The following is a 22322-nucleotide window of genomic DNA, read 5'->3' as shown; positions in this document are numbered from 1 at the left end:
TGCCAGACTTCGGAAAATTTGTTATTTACGTCATAGGCTTATAGCCACATCTGTACTGAACAAAAGGAGGTTTGTAACCCCAGTGTTCTTAATTTCAGTTAAAAAAAAAACATTAATGTATGTGCGCCAAATTTCAAATTTCTCGCTCAAAAAAAATCGTGTGCTTCACATTGGAAAATATATCCTTTCCAAGAAAGTATCTCGAATATGTTCGTGATTTCTTTTACGATAGTGTAAAACATAGCAGGCAATGTGCTGGTACAATTTTGCACATTTACGTCCCTGCGTCACCATGTGGGGACCAGCAGATTTTAAAATTTCGTAAAAAAAACAGCAAGTTTTTCTTATTTTTCCTCTTCTACCCGATAACGGAAATTTTTTTTAATGTCATAGGCTTATAGGCACATCTGTACTGAACAAAACAAGGTATACTTTGTAACCCCAGTGCTCTTAGTACCAGAGATATAAAATATTATATAAAAGCATGCGGAAATTTAAAATTTCCGCTGAAAATGCCTTGGTCGTTCGTGCGTTTACCGGGAAAACATGTTCGGTCGTCTAAGAGCTAAAGACAAATGCATTTTTCTATGTATTAAAATGGCGAAAAAATCTATTTTTTTCAGCTTTCCCGTCCTTTTGTCAGTGTAAACAGTAAGATCAGTGTTTACCTGACTTGTCATTTGTTTTTTCCCAGTAGTCCATTTTTCTATCGTTACTGAAAATTAAATAAGTTTGTTTACATTAGATGGTCATAAGTTGGTTACCGGCACAGATAATAGACTTGTTTGAAGACGAAAAAATACTTTCTCATTTAAACAGAACAAGGAATTTCATTCTTCCGTGTTGTTTACATTAAATCTATTCTCTACAGTAGACTATGTGAACTAGTATAAGCTAATGCAATATTCATGTACATTACACATAGACAATGCATGTAGATGTAAACTTATAGTCTACGGCACATCAGTGGTCATCGCATCAGCACACAGAGCCACCTTCATAATGCAAAATTTGGCTCACCTGGGTTCATTCAAAATTTCTGAATCATTTGCTATTTTCCATATGCTTAGCCCCTTCATAAGACTATCTCTACCCAAATCTTAAAAAAAAAAACACCAGAAGAGGAGTTGTTTTGTTACAACTGCTGAGGTCATATAGGTTGTAAAGGCAAGTTTTCAGTAACAACCATTTATCTTTTTAGAAGGTTTTCTAAAATTCCGACAAAAGTCAAACAAGTGAGACAGATTTCACAAAGAACATGTTAAATAAAAACATCAACATCATTCGTAAAATCTCATTTCTTCTAAATAAAGCTAGAAGCTATCCACAAACACTCGTAAATGTATTATGAATGCTTGCATAAGAAAAAATTCCATCAAATCAATTTTCCAGATTGTATTTTCAAAGATAAGTTTTTCCTTTGTAGGGGATTTGTATGACCAATGCTTTCGTGAATTATCAAATTAATTAAAAAGTTAGCACTTAAAGCATGTTTTTCTTTTGGTACTAAGGACATTATGGACGAATTCGTTAATGAGTTTTCAAATGTGTTTTCAAGTGTCCATTTCGAGTATATCTCTTTTTGCATTGAGGGCATTCATATGGGCGAATTCCTTCATGAATTCTCAAATGGACTTTCAAGTTGAAATTATGAGTAAATCTCTTTTTGCATTGAGGGCATTCATATGGGCGAATTCCTTCGTGAATTCTCAAATGGACTTTCAAGTGTCCACTTTCAGTAAATCTCTTTTTGCACTGAGGGCATTCATATGGGCGAATTCCTTCATGAATTCTCAAATGGGTTTTCAAGCTTCCAGTATGAGTAAATCTGTTTTTGCACTGAGGGCATTCATATGGGCGAATTCCTTCGTGAATTCTCAAATGGACTTTCAAGTTTCCACTTGTAGTAAATCTCTTTTTGCACTGAGGGCATTCATATGGGCGAATTCCTTCGTGAATTCTCAAATGGACTTTCAAGCTGACATTATGAGTAAATCTCTTTTTGCATTGAGGGCATTCATATGGGCGAATTCCTTCGTGAATTCTCAAATGGGATTTCAAGTGTCCACTTGTAGTAAATCTTTTTTTGCACTGAGGGCATTCATATGGGCGAATTCCTTCGTGAATTCTCAAATGGACTTTCAAGTCGAAATTATGAGTAAATCTCTTTTTGCATTGAGGGCATTCATAGGGGCGAATTCCTTCGTGAATTCTCAAATGGACTTTCAAGTGTCCACTGCTAGTAAATCTCTTTTTGCACTGAGGGCATTCATATGGGCGAATTCCTTCGTGAATTCTCAAATGGGCTTTCAAGTTTCCACTTCGAGAAAATCTCTTTTTGCATTGAGGGCATTCATATGGGCGAATTTCTTCGTGAATTTTCAAATGGATTTTCAAGTGTCCACTATGATTAAATCTCTTCTTGCATTGAGGGCATTCATGTGGACGAATTCCTTTGTGGCCTTCTTTTTTTAATTTTATGTTTTGGATAACTGTTTTCTTGCATTGGTTTCTTTTCAACAAAATTAATTCATTGTGTGTTTTGATATGACACATTAAATTTACTTTCTCTGTAAATGATATTCCACAATGAGTACAATTGAAACGATAAATCCTATCCTTGATTTCAGGTTTGATATTAATATTTTCTTTTCGATTGAGAATATTCCTATACTTACGTTTAATTAAAGCAACTGATTTATTGAATGATTTTATATTACAACATATTGACATGGATCCAATGGTGTGATGATATTTAATACCTCCACCAACAATTTCATCAGCACACATGATTCCTGATGGTTTCCCACAATTTCTGATGAAAGCAGGTAATATTAAATTTTCTTCTTTGTTCCTGAAACAAAAAGTTTCAATATGCTGAATTACAAGAAATTATCATCTAACATAGGCTACACTCTTAAATTTATGCTTGCAGAAACATGTGTAACAGTATCTACCTACTGTCATATGAACCTACAGCCACATGTTGTTTACTACTCCATGGCAATTTTCTCTTTTACTGTACCATTCTACAGCAGCTGCACATACTCTGGGTCATTCCCCGACTTTTCTATCATTTATATTCAAACTGAGAAATTATTATAATTCACCAAGATAGGATGGAAATTTTACTGGGATTTTTCATATACGGGAGTTTAAAATAAAGGGACATTGCATGTCAAAATATTTAAATGCAATGCTTTAACTTTATGCTAACTTGTGAGTGAACAATCTAAAATTGTCATTTCGTAAAAATTCAAGTATTATCCATAATTAAGTTAAAAAGGAAGAAGTTATTTTCCATACAATTAGATTATTTAAACTTTTTAATTTACTGCTGTTTTGTACTGTATCCCACCTGTGACACAAAAAACAATACAAATTTGCATCTCGATTAATCAAATAACCCAGTACTTAAACGCTAATAGCCTAAATGTGAACCATCAAAAAACAAATTTCATGATTTTTAACCCTGGCAACAAGAAGAACTTTGATAGATAACTTGACGGTCTACTTAGATGAGAATGAAATACAGTATGTTAACCAGCTAAAATTTCTAGGATTGATCATCGAAGATAAAACTAAATTGGGCATGTCATACTGAGTATATCTTGGATAAACTCACCAAAAACCTATACCTGTTGAAAATTCTTTCGCAGTATCATATCAAGGAAATCATCATGAATCCATATTATGGTCTTATCTATCCTCACTTAGAGTACTGTATTACAGCTTGGGGAGGAGTAGCTCACGTACATACAAAAAGAGTATTTACACTACAGAAAAGGCCTGTTAGACTTATATGCAAAATACCATCCAAATCCACATGTAGATTTGCCTTTTGTCAAAACAAAATTTTGACTTTATATTGATTGTATGTTTATAAATCTATTATTTTCATACTAAATGATGAGATACAAAAATCTAGTAATCTCATAGAGCTTAGTGTTTATAATACTATCACATAAATTTAAAGAATCATGTATCCAACTTAAAAAAAATCATGCATACACTATATATTTTTATTATGGGCATACCTGTTTATCATTGTTTTTAATATTGTAAACGTTCAATTTATGTAAATTTGTGTATCACATATGTGCGTTATATAAACTTCTGTGATGTTTTTATACTGTAATATCTCTTATACTATATCTTATCTATATTTACATGTATCTGATGATATCCATACCAATGCAAAAAGGGTCAACAAATAAATAAAGATTATTATTATGACTTCTGTTTTCGATGACGAGCAAACAAGCTAAACCTTGCACACATGTGTGAGATTTTGGCAAGGTGAATTTGCAGCTTGGTCGATGCTCAAATGGCAACATACAGCATTCTGATGGGTGATAAAAATACATAAACATGCTTCTCGGGACTATTCATTATGAAAGTAAACAATGGAATTGTACAAAACAAAGTGTCCTATTTCCTTACATTATCAGTGGGACTTCTCCTTCCATACAAACATTTACAGCATATACAAGTATTGTGAAAGTGACAACACATAGTTACCATTATTGCTGGCAAAAACGATATAAAAATTTAAGTTTGTGTAAGAGGAATAGAATGCATTGTACCTGCATCTGTTTTAGCTAATCTGATATTAAAACAGAAACACACTATTGGTAAGAATTTCTGAAAGTTTCCATGTGAGGGAGATCCAGAAAGTGAATTCACATGGCATCCATACGTGGCCGGAGCCTGATGCACATATATATGCATATATATAGATGGTGTGAATCTGTGCACCTCTTTCTTTTCAACTGAAAATGTGATAACCTCATGAAATATCAAACTATTTATTTTCGTGTGGTAAGTGTTTGCTGTCTCCTTCATCATTTTGCACAAAAGGCGAAGTAAAATAAGCAAATCAATCAACCTTACAATACATACAATATTATTGTTTGGTTCAAGAATAATTAAGACTTCAAAAGATGTTATATTCATTTAGTTTCTTCTACAAAAGTTACTCCATGTCTTCTACCATCCTACCAAATTTCATGAAAATATGAAATGGTCAGGTTGAAAAGTTTTTTTTTTCTTTTTGGTGATGATTTGGCACAGAATGACTGTATGCATGTACATAAACCTCGTTTCGAAGAATATTGATTAATAAGCACAGCAAATTTCACTAATTTTATTTCATAGCCTTTCAGAATATACTTTACCTTAATCTTAAATTTGGAAAAAAATTGCATGATAATAATATAATGATAATGCAAATTTAGGAATCTGAGATGTTGACATACAAAAAAATCAACATTATAAACAATACAATAGTTTCTTCTCGATTGTCAGTGGAGGAATCTTTATGAAAACTTTTTTAATGGAATATACATATATATATATATGAACTTTAGAAAAAAAGTTTCAGAGTGGTATGCCACTTTGACTTCGAGATACAACTATTTCTGTTAAGCACTGTAGGCTCCCACCATGGCCTCAGCATTGACTGATCCATGCAAGATTAGGAAATTTAGCCCCCTGTTTCTCAGGAATTATGAGGGCTACAGAAGAAAAATTGTTCATACATTGGTAGTATTAACGAATACACCAAGTTTCATTAAAATCTGAATGGTGGGTGTCATTGCCTGGGGTTCTTGTTTGAAGTCTGCTTTATGTACAGAAAGGCTAATCGGAACTAGACCTACAGTTTAAAGTGGGATCCGAACCACTATGTGCCTCTACAGGGTATCAAACCTGGGACACCTTGATTACAAGGTGACGATGCTACCACTCACCCATGGAAGAGGCCCAATCATTACCTGGGGGGATTTAAAATGGAATCAGTCTGATACAAGTTTCATGAAATTTAACACTTAAATGTACGAGGGGATATCAAAAAGTTTTAATTATCCCCCAGAATTTATTGAGTGATTTCGATGAAACTTTGCTTCTGTAGTCATTAGACCTTCTATGTGTTCTTTATAGGTGGCGCTAGTTGTCAGTAAAGTGCAAAATGGAGAAGATCGAAGCTCGCAGCGTTATTAAGTTTCTGCATTTGAAGGGTCACAACGCCCGCCAAATTCATGAAGAAATTAAAGTTGTGTATGGTGGTGATTGCCCATCCTATGACACTATTGTGAGGTGGAAGAGACATTTCCAAACAGGTCACATGTCTGTTACAGATGAACCTTGATCTGGACGCCCATCATCCACGGATGACGCCGCCACAGTGAAGAAAATCGAGGATCTGATACTGGAAGATCGACACATAACTATCCAAAACATCATGCGACAAAGTGGACTCAGTTATGGTAGTGTTTGGAATATTATTCATAAGGAATTGCATATGTCTAAGGTGTCGGCCCGCTGGGTTCTGCGTTTGCTCACTCCTCTTCAGAGACAAACACGGCGTGACATGTCGAGTCAGATGTTGATCATTTTGGAACAAAACGAGTAAGATTTTTTTGCCCATATGATAACTATGGATGAATGTTGGATCTAGCTATATGATCCTGAGACAAAAGAGATGAGCAAACAATGGAAGCACCCCTCGTCCCCTCCCCCCAAAAAAGCAAAGGTGCAAAAGTCTGCTGGGAAGGTCATGCTCTCAGTGTTTTGGGATTGTCATGGGGTCATCCTTACAGACTACCTTCGGAAGGGAGAAACTATCACTGGGACATACTACTGCTCACTTCTGAGGAAGTTACGAGATGCTGTGAAGGAAAAACATTGCGGCATGATCTCCAAAGGGATCCGTCCCCTTGCGGACAATGCACCCGCTCATTCATCGCAAGCAGCGGTTCTTGAAGCTCACCGTTGTGGCTATGAATTATTACCGCACCCACCCTATTCTCCCGATCTAGCACCAAGTGACTTTTTCCTTTTCCACATATGAAGAATCCACTTCGGGGTCGCCATTTTGACAACACTAACGATGTCATATTGGAGGTGGAGCGCTGGTTTGCCATGCAATCTGCAGAGTTCTACAATGATGGTCTTCGACAGATCAAAAAACGCTGGGAGAAATGTGTAACTCTGCATGGTGACTATGTAGAGAAGTCACAATAAAAGGATATAAAACTCAACTTTCTGTCTCAATTATTTCATGGGGATAATGAAAACTTATTGGTACCCCCTCGTATGGTGTTTTATTTCATAGCACATACCTCCATATTATGTTTACCTGTGTAGGTGAAAATCTGTAGTAGTTTACCCATTTGTTAAAACCAGCATATGCTACTTTCCTACAGAGTTATAATATGAAGTACTGTGAAGAATATTGAATAACGATATATGCCTCAGAGAATATTAGATAATTCCAAACATTCATTTTAATAATATTCACCAGGGGTTTTCAAAGTTTTTGTTGTCGCAGTTCCCCTCAGATGCCAAAAGCTGCATTCACCATGCACCTACCATCAGCAATAATAGATAAATGCATGTTATGTGACCATAAAAAAACAACACAAAATCTGTTCATGTGTTAATGTATGCATACAAGTAATGAAAACATATAAATACAGATGATGCAATTTTCTTTAATGTTCATAAGCTGAGAGATAAAAACAGAGTAAAAAAACAGGATATCAAGCATATGGCAATGTTTAGCTGAATCAGCGAGTTGTATGAGCTTGCTTGGTGGCACACATTATAAGTAATCTGGGTATATATTTGGAAATGACAAGGATCATCTCAGTCTGGATATTTACTCTTGAATTTTATTTGGACTTGATCACAGTCATGGTCGAAAGTCCAGTTTCACGAAGATATAAAGTCACAGAAGGAAGCATAATGTGTAAGGCCTCATTATTGTTTAACTATGGATACTTATTCTTTGCGGATGGATACAAAATTAAGACATTGTCGCAGATAGAAACCTACATATACTTCACTATGTTGTCTGAGGAAAGTTCAGTAAGCTGCTCCTCTTCTGTTTTGGAAAACATTGATGGAGGGTCTGCATTGAACGAATCTCTCATTCAGTTGTGCAGTGTCGGCTGTGGAAAGTACTTTTCGAAGTGGATGAAGTTGTGTGAAATGCTCCACTTCATTGTAGTCCTGTTCCTTCTACCACCATGCTCAGTGTAGGTAAACAATCACCAATGTTTTTATCTTCAATCTTTTTCTTTGAAAGCAGCACTTCCTTTTGAAGGCATGCACAGGATTCTAGCAACCATTCTGACTGTGAGTAATGTACTGTTGCCAGAACTGTCCTCTACTTATATGTTCAGATTTTGTCAAGGTTGTACAAAAGAACATCTTGTTACTAAGTGTCAGGGTTGTACAAAAGAACATCTTGTTACTAAGTAAATCATGCATAGTTTCTTATGAAGATCAAGATATTGATATATATTTTTATTAGTAAGTATAAATTTCAGGAGAAAAGAAATATTTGTCAAAGTTCTCGTGCTTCCCCTGCAACACTTCCGTGCATGAACTGATTCATGCCATTCACCAATTGAAGGTATAGTCCACACAGAATGTTTGGAACATGGAACCACTGTAAACTGCAATTGGTACGTGAAGACTTTATAAAAACTTCGTGCACGATTACTGCAAGTTATGCCTTGCAAGGATGCAATTCCTCAATATGACGATGCACACCCACACACAATCCGAACACAGGATGCATTACAGCATCTCAAATACCATGAGATTTTACCCCAACAACAGTACAGCCCAGATCTCACACCTTGTGACTTTTTCCTTTTTCTGAGGCTGAAAGAGCACCTGAAGGGACACTGTTACACCTGTGATGCCGAGGTGCATGCAGATGTGCATCGCTGTTGCTGGGAGAAGATGCCTGATTTCTTCGCTGACAGGAGGCATTTGAACCAGCGACCTTTCAGGCTTGACGAAAATTAAGGAAAGCAGCACCTAACCAACTGCTCTACCTTAACTTAATGACGTTATACCCTAAAAAAAGGTGTTCACTCGTCTTGAGATCGTTCGCTGCGGGACGGCGTAGGTTCGAATCCGGCTTTGGTCGTAATTTATTCGGCCTACGTATAAGGCCGTTGGCAACCCACCATCATTAGGAAATTTGGAAGCTCCGAGTGAGTGAGCGTAAACCGGTCAAGAAGACCTACAACGGCTGGGGTTTCGTCTGGCTGATCAGCCATCACCCCAATACTGGTCTAAGATTTCCACGCTATAACAGGTGACGGAGGAACAGTGTGGGAGGGAGACCAGCAGTCGGTAGGTAAGCCCAGGCCCTTCAAGGGCTGTAGCGCTGTGGGGTTATGTTTATAGTTCAGGTAAGTAGCTTGCATATTATTGATTTCAAAATGGTCCCATACCACTGTGCGTGTGTGTAAACATGTGTAGGTATTCTGTTGATATTAGTTCCATCACAGGCCACCAGGCGGTAGGCATTTGTATACCTGAAGTGGCAAAGGTGAGCAAATTTTCTTTTGAGCAATGTAAGAAGTATCTACAACACAGATTTCCCAATTTAACACTGTTAGATTTCTACCTCTGGGAAACTGAATAATAATGTGTACCCCACAGAGCCATGGTCATTGGATGACATGAAACATACAATTGACTCTTCCTGTGCTTCCCTTTTTACAAAAAACCATATTTGCTGTTTGTTGATCTGTTCTACAGCATTGCAGACAACTTACTGCTGCAAATGAATATCTGTAACTTTAAGATATGTGACTAGAAAAAAAGTTTATACTTGGTGTTATTAGTGTTCCCATTATTATATTTCAAAAGAGTGCAAACACTATTTTGGGACATTCTGTATGTAAGTTTCTACTGGCCTCACTTCCACCTGATCCAACTCACTCACTCACCCATGGTGGGAGATCATCCAAACAGTTAGATATGGGGTGGAGTGTGGTCAACATGTCAAACCCCACTCTTTGTTGTATGTTTCCATGACCAGATATATACGTTTTAGGAGATAGGCCATGGCTTGGAGAAGAGATTAGAAGGGTGGGAGTCTACGAACGCAGATATTAGTTCAGTGGGTGAAATGTAGATGGACACAATGGGACTCCCAGTGTTGTCAGGTTTGTCAATTGTGTGGAGAATACAGAGGTCACAGACACTGGAGAGTAGAGAGGCGGGAGTCTACGAAGGCAGATATTAGTTCAGTGGGTGAAATGTAGTTTGACACAATGGGTCGCCCAGTGTTGTTAGGTTTGTCAATTGTGTGGAGAAGACAGAAGGCACAGACACTGGAGATTAGAGAGGTGGGAGTCTATGAAGGCAGATATTAGTTCAGTGGGTGAAATGTACGTAGTTGGACACAATGGGTCTCCCAGTGTTGTTAGGATTGGCAATTGTGTGGAGAAGACAGAAGGCAGAGACACTGGAGATTAGAGAGGTGGGAGTCTACGAAGGCAGACATTAGTTCAGTGGGTGAAATGTAGTTGGACACAATGGGTATCCCAGTGTTGTTAGGATTGTCAATTGTGTAGAGAAGATAGAAGGAACAGACACTGGAGATTAGGGAGGTGGGAGTCTACGAAGGCAGATATTAGTTCAGTGGGTGAAATGTAGTTGGACACAATGGGTCTCCCAGTGTTGTTAGGATTGTCCATTGTGTGGAGAAGACAGAAGGCACAGACACTGCAGATGAGAGAGGTGGGAGTCTACGAAGGCAGATATTAGTTCAGTGGGTGAAATGTAGTTGGACACAATGGGTCTCCTAGTGTTGCTAGGGTTGTCAATTGTGTGGAGAAAACAGAAGGCACAGACACTGGTGTGTCAGGGATGAGTGTGAAGTTGGAAAGGCCTTCAGGGAGGCCTCTGGAAAAAAAAAATCACAGATTGAGGCCAATGCCTCAATTCATCCCCCTCATCCCACCCATAATACAACCTATGTCTGCATCAAGCCCTAATCAACCATGGCTTTGTTGCAATGATCCCATTGAAAGTAAATTACGCCATTACAACACGAAAGCGTCCGTGGCTTTTCAACCACACATGTACAAGGGGCATACTATAATGATTTACACTTTTATTTTTTTTCAGGTCCCATGGTCCACCATTCGAGAAGTAAGGACTGGTATATGAAGCTACAAGTCTAGTCTACCAATTGCAGGCAGCAGTGCCCAAAAAGGATTCCCAGTGTTCACACAGCAGTACATTCCATACATCATTGTCAGCTGACTATAGGGCAACATGGAAAGCGACTATAATGGCCAGCGTTGGAGAAGTTTGTTTCTATGGAGAGAGGGTGTGACCACAGCAGAGATTTACAGATGATCGGTGGCAGTGTGTGGTAAACATGCGCTTTCACGGAAAACCGTTTACAATTGGGTGGAAGGCTGCAAAACAGGAGGCCCATCAACAGTTCTGGATGGAAAGTGATTGTCACAACACCAACAAATACGACACAGGTTGAGCAAGTAATTCTTCAGAACAGGTGAATCATCTTTTCTGAAATGGAGGTGAACATGGGCCTGTCCAGAAACACCTTGCAGCCAATCGTGCACAATCACCTCAATATGGTGAAAGTGTACACCAGATGGGTTCCCAAATCCCTGACATCGGTGCAACGACAGCATCGTGTGAGTGTGAATGTGAGCAGACCCCCTTGTTCCTTTTTCTGTTGATGTGCATCCTGTTTTCCAGCCATCCACCCAATTGTAAATGGTTTTCCGTGAAGGCACATGTTCACCACACACTGTTACCGATCATCTGTAAATCTCTGCTGTGGTCACACCCTCTGTCCATTGAAACCAACTTGTTCAAAGCTGACCATTATAGTCCGCTGACAATGATGTACAGAACGTGCTGCTGTGTGAACACTGGGAATCCTTTTTGGGCACTGATGCCTGCAATTGGTAGACTAGACTTGTAGCTTCATATGCCAGTCCTCACTTCTCGAATGGTGGACCATGGGACCTGAAAAAAATAAAGTGTAAATCATTATAGTATGCCCTTCCTAGAAATTGTAGATTATGAAATAGTAGATATCATATGTAATTAAAAATGATGAAGAGAAAGATAAAATGCTTACATAGAATTCAAAGCTTGTTCCTGTACGAGTTTGTCTTTGATCAATGACTGGTGCAATTCATGAAGCACATAGTCCTATGAAATGAGACAGTTATACGATTTGAAGACGACAGTCGATATTTGGCATCAGTTTTCCCTAACATTATTTTCATCTTGAATATCCTATATTGTTAGGCTAGTCTTAGATATTGTTAGTCCTACTTCTTACTTGAATGTTTGACCCCCTCCCCAGCTTGCCTGTTCCATTGTAATTTATTTCCACCTAAGATTAAACATGCAATGCCCTCCTGACTCCACTGTGGTTGTGCCACTGCATTCAAGCATACTTTGCAATAAGCTGTAAATTTTAGTCTGTGAACTCTTTCATGACATCCCATTGGTAGACCCAACAGATGTCAGGAGAATTGTCACCAGAGCAGCTGTGGCATCCCAGGGTGACAGTAGTCTAACAGTGAAGAACTGAAGTGAAGCATAAGATAGATAGATAGATACCTCGTGGGCAACTAAAAGACTCCATGTTGAAGTGAAGAGATAGTACAAAATTGCAGTTACCAATTTCGATTAAAACAACCACAAGTTGCTCTCTTCTACATTTTATGTGCCATTTTGACTTAAATCTGTGAAAGAATTTTGCAACACACTCTTTGACTAACATTGGAAAAATCTTATTGACAATAGTAAAGAAAATTATAATGTAGATATTTTCGATTACCTGGAATTAGTATCTTCATCCTTTACTGGGTAGTTCAAATCCACATCCGTCACATTTATTATGTTCCTTTCTTCTGTTTTAATAGTTGGGATTTCTTCATCATTATATTTCACATCTTCCTCCATCTTCACATATTCTCTTTTCGCAAATGAAATTTTGCTTTCTTCTCCTACATTAAATATATTTTCTTCCCAATTGAATGCATTTCCCTCTTCTTTGACTTCTGATTTGGAGACAACTGACTTCTCTGCCATATATATATTTCTCATTGAATCAGGTTTTGTATCCGGTGATATCACAGGTCCAAAATTATCCAAATCATTCCCACAAATGTCATCAACTTCACGTATGGCATGTTCAAGCACTGAAGTTTTCTCACAGCTTGTATCTTCTGATTTGAAGTGAGCACTGGAATATGGGATTACTGGTAGAGACTTGCTATCTTTAATACATGTTTTTTGTGAAGTGCTAAAATTGGCTTCCCTTTCACACTCCAATGTTGTGCTTTCAGATGATATATTTTCACTGAAATCATCAGACAAGAGAAGATAAACAGTCAAAAGAGTGATTAAATCAATAAAACAAATACAACAAACTTTTTCTCAAAATTTCTGAGAAGAGGTTGTAATGAAAGTTGTTACGTACCCAATAAAACCAAATAATGTAAATAGTTTACCAAAGCGGAATGGAGAGAAATGGCAGAACCAGGCGTGCAAAATTGAAAATTAACACAATATACGTGAATAACTATATAAATAAGAACAAAGCAAATTGAAAAGATGAGAAACAATAGAATCTATTATAAGAACATAAAGAATAAATATAAAAGGAATAAATTAATGTATATATTTGATAAATCAAATCAGTGATCATATGTTACTTAATCAGAAAACTAAAATTAAAAGCACTGATACAAATTTGTGTCTTTGAACAGATCTTGAATCTGTCTGATTGATTTACCATTTACATAGTGGAAATTTTGTTTACACCAGTGGTGGCAAGTTCCAGTCGACGCCCCACAGAACTTTTGGTTTCGCATTTCAGCCGTGGCACCTACTTGGATGCATGTGTAAGTCGTCTTGCACCAAGTATACACATTGTTGCACATATTTAGTGTTGGCGCATTCTAATCACAACCGTAAGGGAGGAGATTAGTATAGTGTGGCTACTCTAGGACCACGATAAAATTCAAGTATAATTCCCAGTTTTCAAGGCAAGTTTCCAAAAAATTCAAGGCCACAAGGACATGTTTTCTCTATTTGAACCTTGCATATTACCGCCTCTCAACACCCATACACATGTAACACAGGCTCAGCCACAAACTTTTGCCGGGGGGGGACAAGTATCAGGACAAATGTACCAATAATAATAATGACATTATTATGACGATTATTATTATTATTAGTAGTAGTAGTGGTGTTAGTGTCAAAGACGTTATCATCCTCATAAATTACACAAAAAGGAGGTAGAAGTCGGTGTTGAAAGCATTTGTGTTGCAACAAATGATTTTAAACATTAAGAAAAAAAAAAACGTTCAATTTCACATTCATTAATAATGGAAAACAAGTACACAAACTGTATTTTTGAATGGCAGAACATGCATGATAAATGCATTCCAAATATTATTTTTCTCCTACATATGACATGTATAACTTTCATGTACAACATATGTTTTACACATATTCAAAATAGAGTGATGTAGAATAAGAAAATACATGCCAACACTAAATTGTGTACATATTCAAAGTTTCTTTAATATATATATATAGCATACGTCTATTACTTATATTCATTACATAATCAATTCATCCATCTCATAACAAACCAACAGCAAAAATTATATAAATTGTCTCTCAAATGTGCATGTTCCTTTTCTCATGCATGTCTTGTTTCTCTCTCTGGTAATTTACAATGCATTACAGAAAACAATCATATTGCGAGTGAAGCGAACAAATAAATTTTTAATCCATTTTCTTGCAAACTGAAAACAATATTGATATAATAGGGTGCAAATAATTTCACGAGGTGCCATGGTATTCTCTCTTTTACAACTTTTATCATTTAGCTTGTTGGGCAGCCAGGGTCGACTCCCGCCACTCCCTAGCTATGGCTCTGAACTTGACGAGACGAAGAAAAGCAGGCATTGCGAGCGAAGTGAGCTAGAAAATTTTATAAAATGTATTTTTATTTGCATAAGATTTGAAATCGAAGGTAACAATTGCCCCTATGTGCCCTCTGCAGGTGCCCTTGGCCATTAATGTTTGCCCCCTTGCCCTCCTTAGAATTGATTTCCATTCAAGGTTGGGGGGGATGCCCCTGTGGTTGTGCCACTGATATGTACACACAAATATAGTAACAATATGAAGTGTCTGTGTGATTGCAATGTAGCCAATTTACGTAATTTAATTAATTAATTTCATTAAACGGTATATTTAAAACATTTAATTTGAGGTCCTTAATTTACATTTGCCATTTCACATACTCAGACTCGAAATACATCTACAAGTCACACAAATATTATGGTATATATTCTAACCTGCAAAACATTGTTAGTTGTGTAAGATATTTCCACTGAGGCTTGGTACCCTCTGCTTGCAAGAACCATGAGTGCGGACTCATTTTTTTATGCATAAAGCTAGTTCTCTGATCTCTGTGAAGCAAACAACTTAACTCTTGCATATAAGTGAAACAATTGAATTCTACAAAATAAAGTGTCATATTTCCTTACATTATCAATGGAATTTATGCATCAGTACAGTATATCCAAGTGAAGTACTGTCAAACTGACAACATGCAGTTATACCATTATTGCTGACAAAAAAGGTATGTAGGTATTAGAAATTTAATGCATGGAATTTATAGAACTGCATTCTATAGGTACCTGATTTAGCTAACCAAACATTAAAACAGGAACACTCTGTTAATAACAGCTTCTGAAAGTTCATATACGAGGGGCATCCTAAAAAAAGCTCCAATGGTGCCTGTACGCAGTACTAATGGCCGGAAAGCGACACACACATGTATGCAGGAAGAAGTGGCATGTAGCTGTAATCTGGTACAGTCGCAATGCAGCCGTTTTAGGACAGTTCTAGGTTAGAGATTGCAGCTCTCATACAGTCTCCCACAGACTGCGATGTAGCCTAAGTGTAGTAATCAGATTTTTGCACAGAGCCACCTGCAATCATGCGAGGTGTGCAGACAGGATGTCGTAAGTGATAGTATGGTCAAACGATGGTGCAGACATTTCACACAAGGCCAAGCGAATGTGCACAAGCCCATACAGCTGAGTACACGCGCACCCTTTGCATCACTTCAGGTGAGAGATCTTGGACCACTCCCTGTACAACCCTGGCCTTGCATGTACAGATTTTCATCTCTTTGTTCAACTGAAGAGGTTTCTCGCAGGACAAGGATTTGACAGCTACACTGCGGTAGAGATAGTTCTAGTCTTTGCTGTCAAAACACATATGCCATGGGCATACAAAATTTAGTGCCATGCTATGACAAATGACCGAACAAAGGTGGTGATTATGCCGAAAATTAGGTAGGACTCACTGTTACTAATGCAATAAATTACTACTGATATTATTGCTTCATTTATGCCTAATCGGTAGTGACCTTGATTTGTTATTTTTTTTCCAAATTGTGTATTTTTTATTTTTTACTATTTCGCATTATTTTTCCCAAAATTCACATTTTCATTTTAGTGAATTTTCTGGCAAATACCTGTCATTATACCTTCATGATGTTTTTAAACTACTGTTTCAAATTGTAATTCACATGGCCTATGGCTCTTCGTGACACTTTGATATCTTGAAAGTTATTTTCGGAAAGTAATTTTCCATACCCCCTTTTTAATATTCATGTAAGGGTTTTACGTAATGGAATTTTCCCTGTATATACTGAAGGGTGCATAATGACCATAAGTGCTGACACGCCCAAAATTTTTAAATCAATCAAACTCATGTGACAGATACAGATAAATTATGGCACCAAAAACTGGCATTATCTTTTTTTGACTTGTTAGTACGTTTCCCAAAATTCGCGTTTTTGTTTTAGAACATTTTTCTGCCAAATATACGAAACTTAATACTTCCATTGCGCTTGTAAACTATTATTTTAAATTGTAAGTCACATGGTCTACATTTCGTGACAGTTTGATATATTAGATCATATTCTTGAGGAAGTAAAAGTAAAGTGCTCCCCTATGCTTAGCAGCAAGCCATGAAGGCATCTAGGGGGTGTGGAGTTAGGGCCCCAACACTTTCTTGATCATAGCTGAAGGTGGGGATGATGTGATCAGCACCAAGCTCCTGGCTACCTTTACCCCCAAAGTTTCCTCCAGGTATCCGCTTGATATGATGCTGGGTGAGCGCCGGAGCAGTTTGAACAGGTGGAAAAGATCCCGGTTCTCCCTTGCAGGGGATCGACCCCAGGTCTCTCACATGGTAGTCAGACACCCAAATGACTGAGTTTCATTATTTCTCGCTCGATTAATGCCAATGGTGTGCACTTAGTTTGGTAACTCAAACCACATCTCGCACGACAAATACTGAAGATGCGGCTACCGTGTGACGGTAGATACACATTCGATCTCCCATTAGAACCCTGCCAATTTGCTCTGTGATGCAAATTGTTTTGAGAGATGTTGAAAAAATCGTGGGAGATACATGATTTAATGTGGTTGTCAGAATTATTCCATGTATAACAAGCAAGATAGTTTAATCTTGAATAAAATGTTTGAAAACTTGCACGTTCCATGTACACAAATATGACACATTTTGTTTCTTTAAGCTTAGAAAAGACAAGAATGTTGGATTTCATGGAATTTTTCATTGTTTTAGGACATTTTTTTAAAAAAAATCGCTAAAACAGCAACAATTCGCATTTTTATGCCAAATTCGTATTATTTCGATATTTAGAACAGGCGAAAAATGTGTCCAGACATTACTCCACATTCATAAACACAACTTCGCAGCAATTAACATTTTTCACGGTTTTCGCGTTTGCGAAAAATCAAGGTCCATACTAATTGGAAATTACTTTCTGGGCACCCCTCGTATAAATCAGTAGATGGAAAGTGAAAATTTAGCAGGGCTGGCAGAGAAAAGTCAATTCTTGAAGAAAGTCATTTGCTTTTATGATTGAATGATTTGAGTAAATATGATATTAAAATATTTATGTATTTATTATTAGTATTTTATTTCATAATATTGGACATTAACTTCACTGAGTGAGAGATTAATGACCATCTCTCACTAGTTTAAACAGACAGGACAGAGAGTGGCGTTAATTTAATTGAAATAGTAGTGTTGGAGTAAATTTGAGGTTTGGACCATGCACATGCCAAATTTTTGTAACGTTCACCAATGCAGATTTATGTTTCACTTTTTCGTGATAGTATTCAATATATATCCCGTTTTGTTGGATTCTTCTTGATATCTAAGAATAGTGCAATATCATTGTAAAATTATGTTAACTTGTGCGAAACCAGTAATACGAGGTTTGGCTAGAAAGAAACCAGACTGATGAAATCTTTTATTCGGCATTTTGTACAACAGGAACTTTATCTGCTTCGAAGTACTCCCCTGCACGATCTGTACACCGGCTCATACAAATTTTCCATTGCTGGAAGCAGTGTTACCAGTCATTTTCGGAGATCATGTTCATTACATCCGTCGCTTTTCTTTGCACAGCTTCTACTGTCTCAAATCTGGTTCCTTTTAGGGCGGACTTCACTTTGGGGAATAAAAAGAAGTCACAGGGAGCAAGGTCCGGGGAATACGGCGGATGTTCTAACTCTGGGATGCCATATTTAGCCAAAAATGTCTTCACTGACAGGGCCGTATGGACAGGAGCATTGTCTTGGTGCAGAATCCATGACTTCCGTTGCCACAAATCAGGTCATCGTCTTCTTACTCGCTCACGAAGGGTTTTCAGCACATTAATGTAATGATGTTGGTTTACAGTTTGACCCTCGGGTACCCAATGAATGTACACAATGCCTCGAATGTCGAAAAATACAATCATCATGGCTTTGAATTTGGACTTGCTCATGCAAGCTTTCTTGTGACATGGCGAACTCGGGGTCTTCCAATGCATTGATTGGCGCTTTGTGGCAGGGTCGTACGTGAAAAACCACGATTCATCGCAGGTTATCACTCTCTCTAAGAATGTAGGGTCTGTTTCAATGTTCTTCAAAGTGTCCGTACAAATGTTCACTCGAGCTTCCTTCTGTTCCAATGTCAGGTTCCTTGGCACGAGTTTTGAACACACTTTACTCATGTTCAAATTCTCGTGTAAAATTTGTGGAACACTTTCTTTGTCTATTCCTGTGATTTCAGCAACTGCTCTAATGGTCAATCGACGATCTTTTCGAATCACATCACTCACTTTTTGAATGTTTGTTTCCGTTTTCGACGTGCATGGTCGTCCTGAACGTGGGTTGTCTTGGATCATTTCCTGTCCTTCTTTAAACCGTTTAAACCATTCAAACACTTGTGTGTGTGATAAACACTCATCCCCGTACACAGATTTTAACATGTCGTACACTTCTGTTGCGGATTTGTAAAGGAACACGCTGTTCCTTTTTAATACTCAGCATTTTTCCGACGGAGCACAGACACACGTTCCGCTTTGTCCAAGTGCCACAGCGAAACTGAGAGGTCTGCACCCAGGGCAATTAGTCATTCTGTAGGCAGGGTATGGTAGTATAGAATCATGCATTGCTCAACCTTCGCGCATTCGTTGTTTGCCAATAGCAACATCAATCCGGTTTTTTTCTAGCCAAACCTCGTACGTCAGGATGATGAAAGAAAACCTTTGTAAGCACTTCTACATTAAATAAGGGAAAGTGAGACACGAGAGTAATAAAATTCCAGCAGCATATTTGCAGTCCAAAGCTCTTGTTTGTGCATGCGATTTTTGTTGGATGTTGCAATCAGAAGACATCCAACAAAAATCAATTCCATAAGAGTGGCATGCAATTTCTGTCGTATGTTGTAGTGACATACTTTGTCGGGTGGCGATATTTGACAAAAATCGTATGTATCAATGTAACTATTTGTTTCCATGTTCCTTCAGTTTGTCCAACAAAATGCCTTACTGCGATGACAAACAACTATCGGACGGCACCACCTGCTCCCACCCCCTCAACCTGTTGACAGTTCTGCCCCTTACTACTCCCATGCGGATAAGAAAAAATGATAACTCAATGAATTTTCCACGTAATATTTAGAGGTTTAACACATTTTTCTGCCCCTCCAGAAATTTCTCTCTCTCTCTAGTGCCAGCACTGATTTTTGGCGACGTGGTTGAGTTGTGCATAAAAGGGGCCTAAAACTTCAGGCCGAAACTTAGCAACAAGATTTCTGATTTCTTGTTCCCGTGCAGAGTTCCATGACGATATCTTTAAAAGAAAAAGAAAAAAAAGTCAAGCAAGACAAGATTCCCTGACATTTTTTGACACCTCAAATTCCCTGACTCTTCCTGGTTTTCCAGGTCTGTTGCCAACCTGAAAGTAAACAGATCGAGAGAATTGTGTTTTATTTTTCACACAACATTATTTTCCTTCCTCAATAAAAATAACTCAACTGTGAAAATCTCGCGTCAGGGCATTTATCAACATGTATAAATTCAATAGGATTTGGATTAATAAAGGTTGCAATTTTTCATGTCTACGAAGAAAAATTCAAGCAGAATTCACACAGAATTCCCAGTGAGTAGCCACCCTGTAGTATAATTCCCAAAGTTTAAAGGAAAAAAAGCTGGAAAAAGGATACAGGAATTCCTAAATTGTAGAAAAGCGGAAATAGAAGCAAATCCCGAAGGAAGCCCACGAAGGAAGCCCAGATCTAAACCCTGCATCGAGAAGGAAGTCCAGATCCAGATCCTTCATTAAGAAGGAAGTCTGGATCCAGAACATCCATTAAGGAAGAAGTCCAGAAGGAAGTCCACATAGAAGAATATATAAATCAAGAAAAGAGATAATAAAGAGCATATTGAGATGAAAGTTGACTGTAAACAAGAATTGTAGAAGAACGTAGCTTATCATGTAAATATTCTGATTCCATGTATCCTTTGTTTAAAAAATATATTCGTTTAACCATCTCCATTGGAAGGCATCCTGTCTGGTTTCGTTGTCTACAAAGAACGCTACCCTGAAAGTATTCTAGCTGAGGTTAAAGATTAAGATTTATGCACCTTGCACCAAATAGAGGTGGCATTAAAAAATTGGTGCTCCTAACGTATGCATACACGAATGCACGTAGTCAAGTGTGTTATTTTAGAAAAAGAGGTTAGGTAGTATGAAATTAACAGCCAACATAGAATAATGAATCAACACGACAAATTATTGTTTTGTACAAGTCATAAGCATATCATCATTCAGGATGCACACAACCATACATGTATACAAAGGCTTTTTGCTGAAAAAAATGGAAAATATAGAAATTTTTATTAAACTAACTAACTAACTCTCTAGCCTTCTTAAACCCGAAGGTTCATGGCTGCAGCAACACAGGCCTTCCATCTTTCCCTATCTTGAGCAAGATCTATATACTCTTTTCCATCCCTACCGATTTCCCTTAGATCCATCTCAACGTTGTCCTTCCATCTTCATCTTGGCCTTCCTACAGGTCTCTTACCATCAAGTTTCCCAACAAGAATCCTGTAAACTCCTCTTTCCTCTCCCATTCATGCCACATAACCTGCCCACCTAAGTCTTCTTGATTTAATTATTCTAATTATATCTGGACATGAATACAAATTATGTAGTTCTAAATTATGTAACCTTCTCCACTCACCTGTCTCCTCTTTCCTTTTAGGTCCAAAGATTTTCCTAAGGATCTTATTTTCAAATACTCTCAATTTATGTTCCTCTTTCAATGTAAGGGACCAAGTTTCACATCCATATAATATTACAGGCAAAATTACTGTTTTGTATATTTTAACTTTTAGTTTCTTAGATATTAAATGAGAAGACAAAAGTATATGAAGAGAGAAGTAACATGCATTTCCTGAATTAAGCCTACTTTTTATTTCCTCTATAATATAATGTTCATTTGTTAATATTACTCCTAAGTATTTGAATTTGGAAACTGGTTCAAACGAGTTGTTATCAATAATTAGATTTTGATTATTACCTAACACTTGGTTTTGGCCTGTAAGCATATATTTAGATTTCTCTTTGTAAACTTCCAAACCTATCTCTTTAGCAGTTTTGAAAAATATTTTAGCATTATTCTTAATTGTATTCACATCATCCCCCAGCAAGTCTACATCATCTGCATATGCTAACAACTGAGTCACACCATTTAATTTTAGTCCTTCTTTAGTTTCTTTTACCTTCCTTACAGCATATTCTAAGGCAAAATTAAAGAGCAATCGAGATATTGCATCTTCTTGTTTTAACCCATCATGAATTGTAAATTTGTCAGACATATTAATACCCACACGAATTTTACTTTCTGTTTCACTGGTGCATATTTTTATCATACTAACAAGCTTCTTAGGTATTCCAAACTCTACTAATATACTATATAATTTATCTCTTTTGACCAAATCATATGCTTTTTTGAAATCAATGAATAGCTGATGGACATTTTGATTATATTTCCACTCTTTTTCAAGTGTCTGTCTGATGTGAAAAATTTGATCTGTAGTTGATCTGTAACATCAA

At 37.3% G+C, this 22322-nt stretch overlaps 1 protein-coding gene across 7 annotated transcripts in view; it reads right to left on the bottom strand.

The window, feature by feature from the left end:
* Positions 1-694: 694 nt before the first annotated feature.
* The window catches only part of LOC146004037 (uncharacterized), a 61184-nt gene continuing 39556 nt past the window's right edge, over positions 695-22322 (bottom strand). For all 7 annotated transcript variants that reach the window (XM_083142620.1, XM_083142617.1, XM_083142619.1 and 4 more), the window contains 2 exons: positions 12644-13168; positions 695-2854 (listed from right to left, as the gene is read on the bottom strand). In XM_083142620.1, coding sequence (XP_082998746.1) covers positions 1531-2854; positions 12644-13168 — 1849 coding nt within the window. In that variant the 3' untranslated portion in view covers positions 695-1530. The remainder of the gene's footprint in view (positions 2855-12643; positions 13169-22322) is intronic.

The sequence above is a fragment of the Lepisma saccharinum genome, chromosome 21 (assembly GCF_977018435.1).
Source record: "Lepisma saccharinum chromosome 21, izLepSacc3.1, whole genome shotgun sequence".
NCBI classification, from domain to species: domain Eukaryota; kingdom Metazoa; phylum Arthropoda; class Insecta; order Zygentoma; family Lepismatidae; genus Lepisma; species Lepisma saccharinum.
This window is presented reverse-complemented; position numbering and strand designations above follow the sequence as displayed.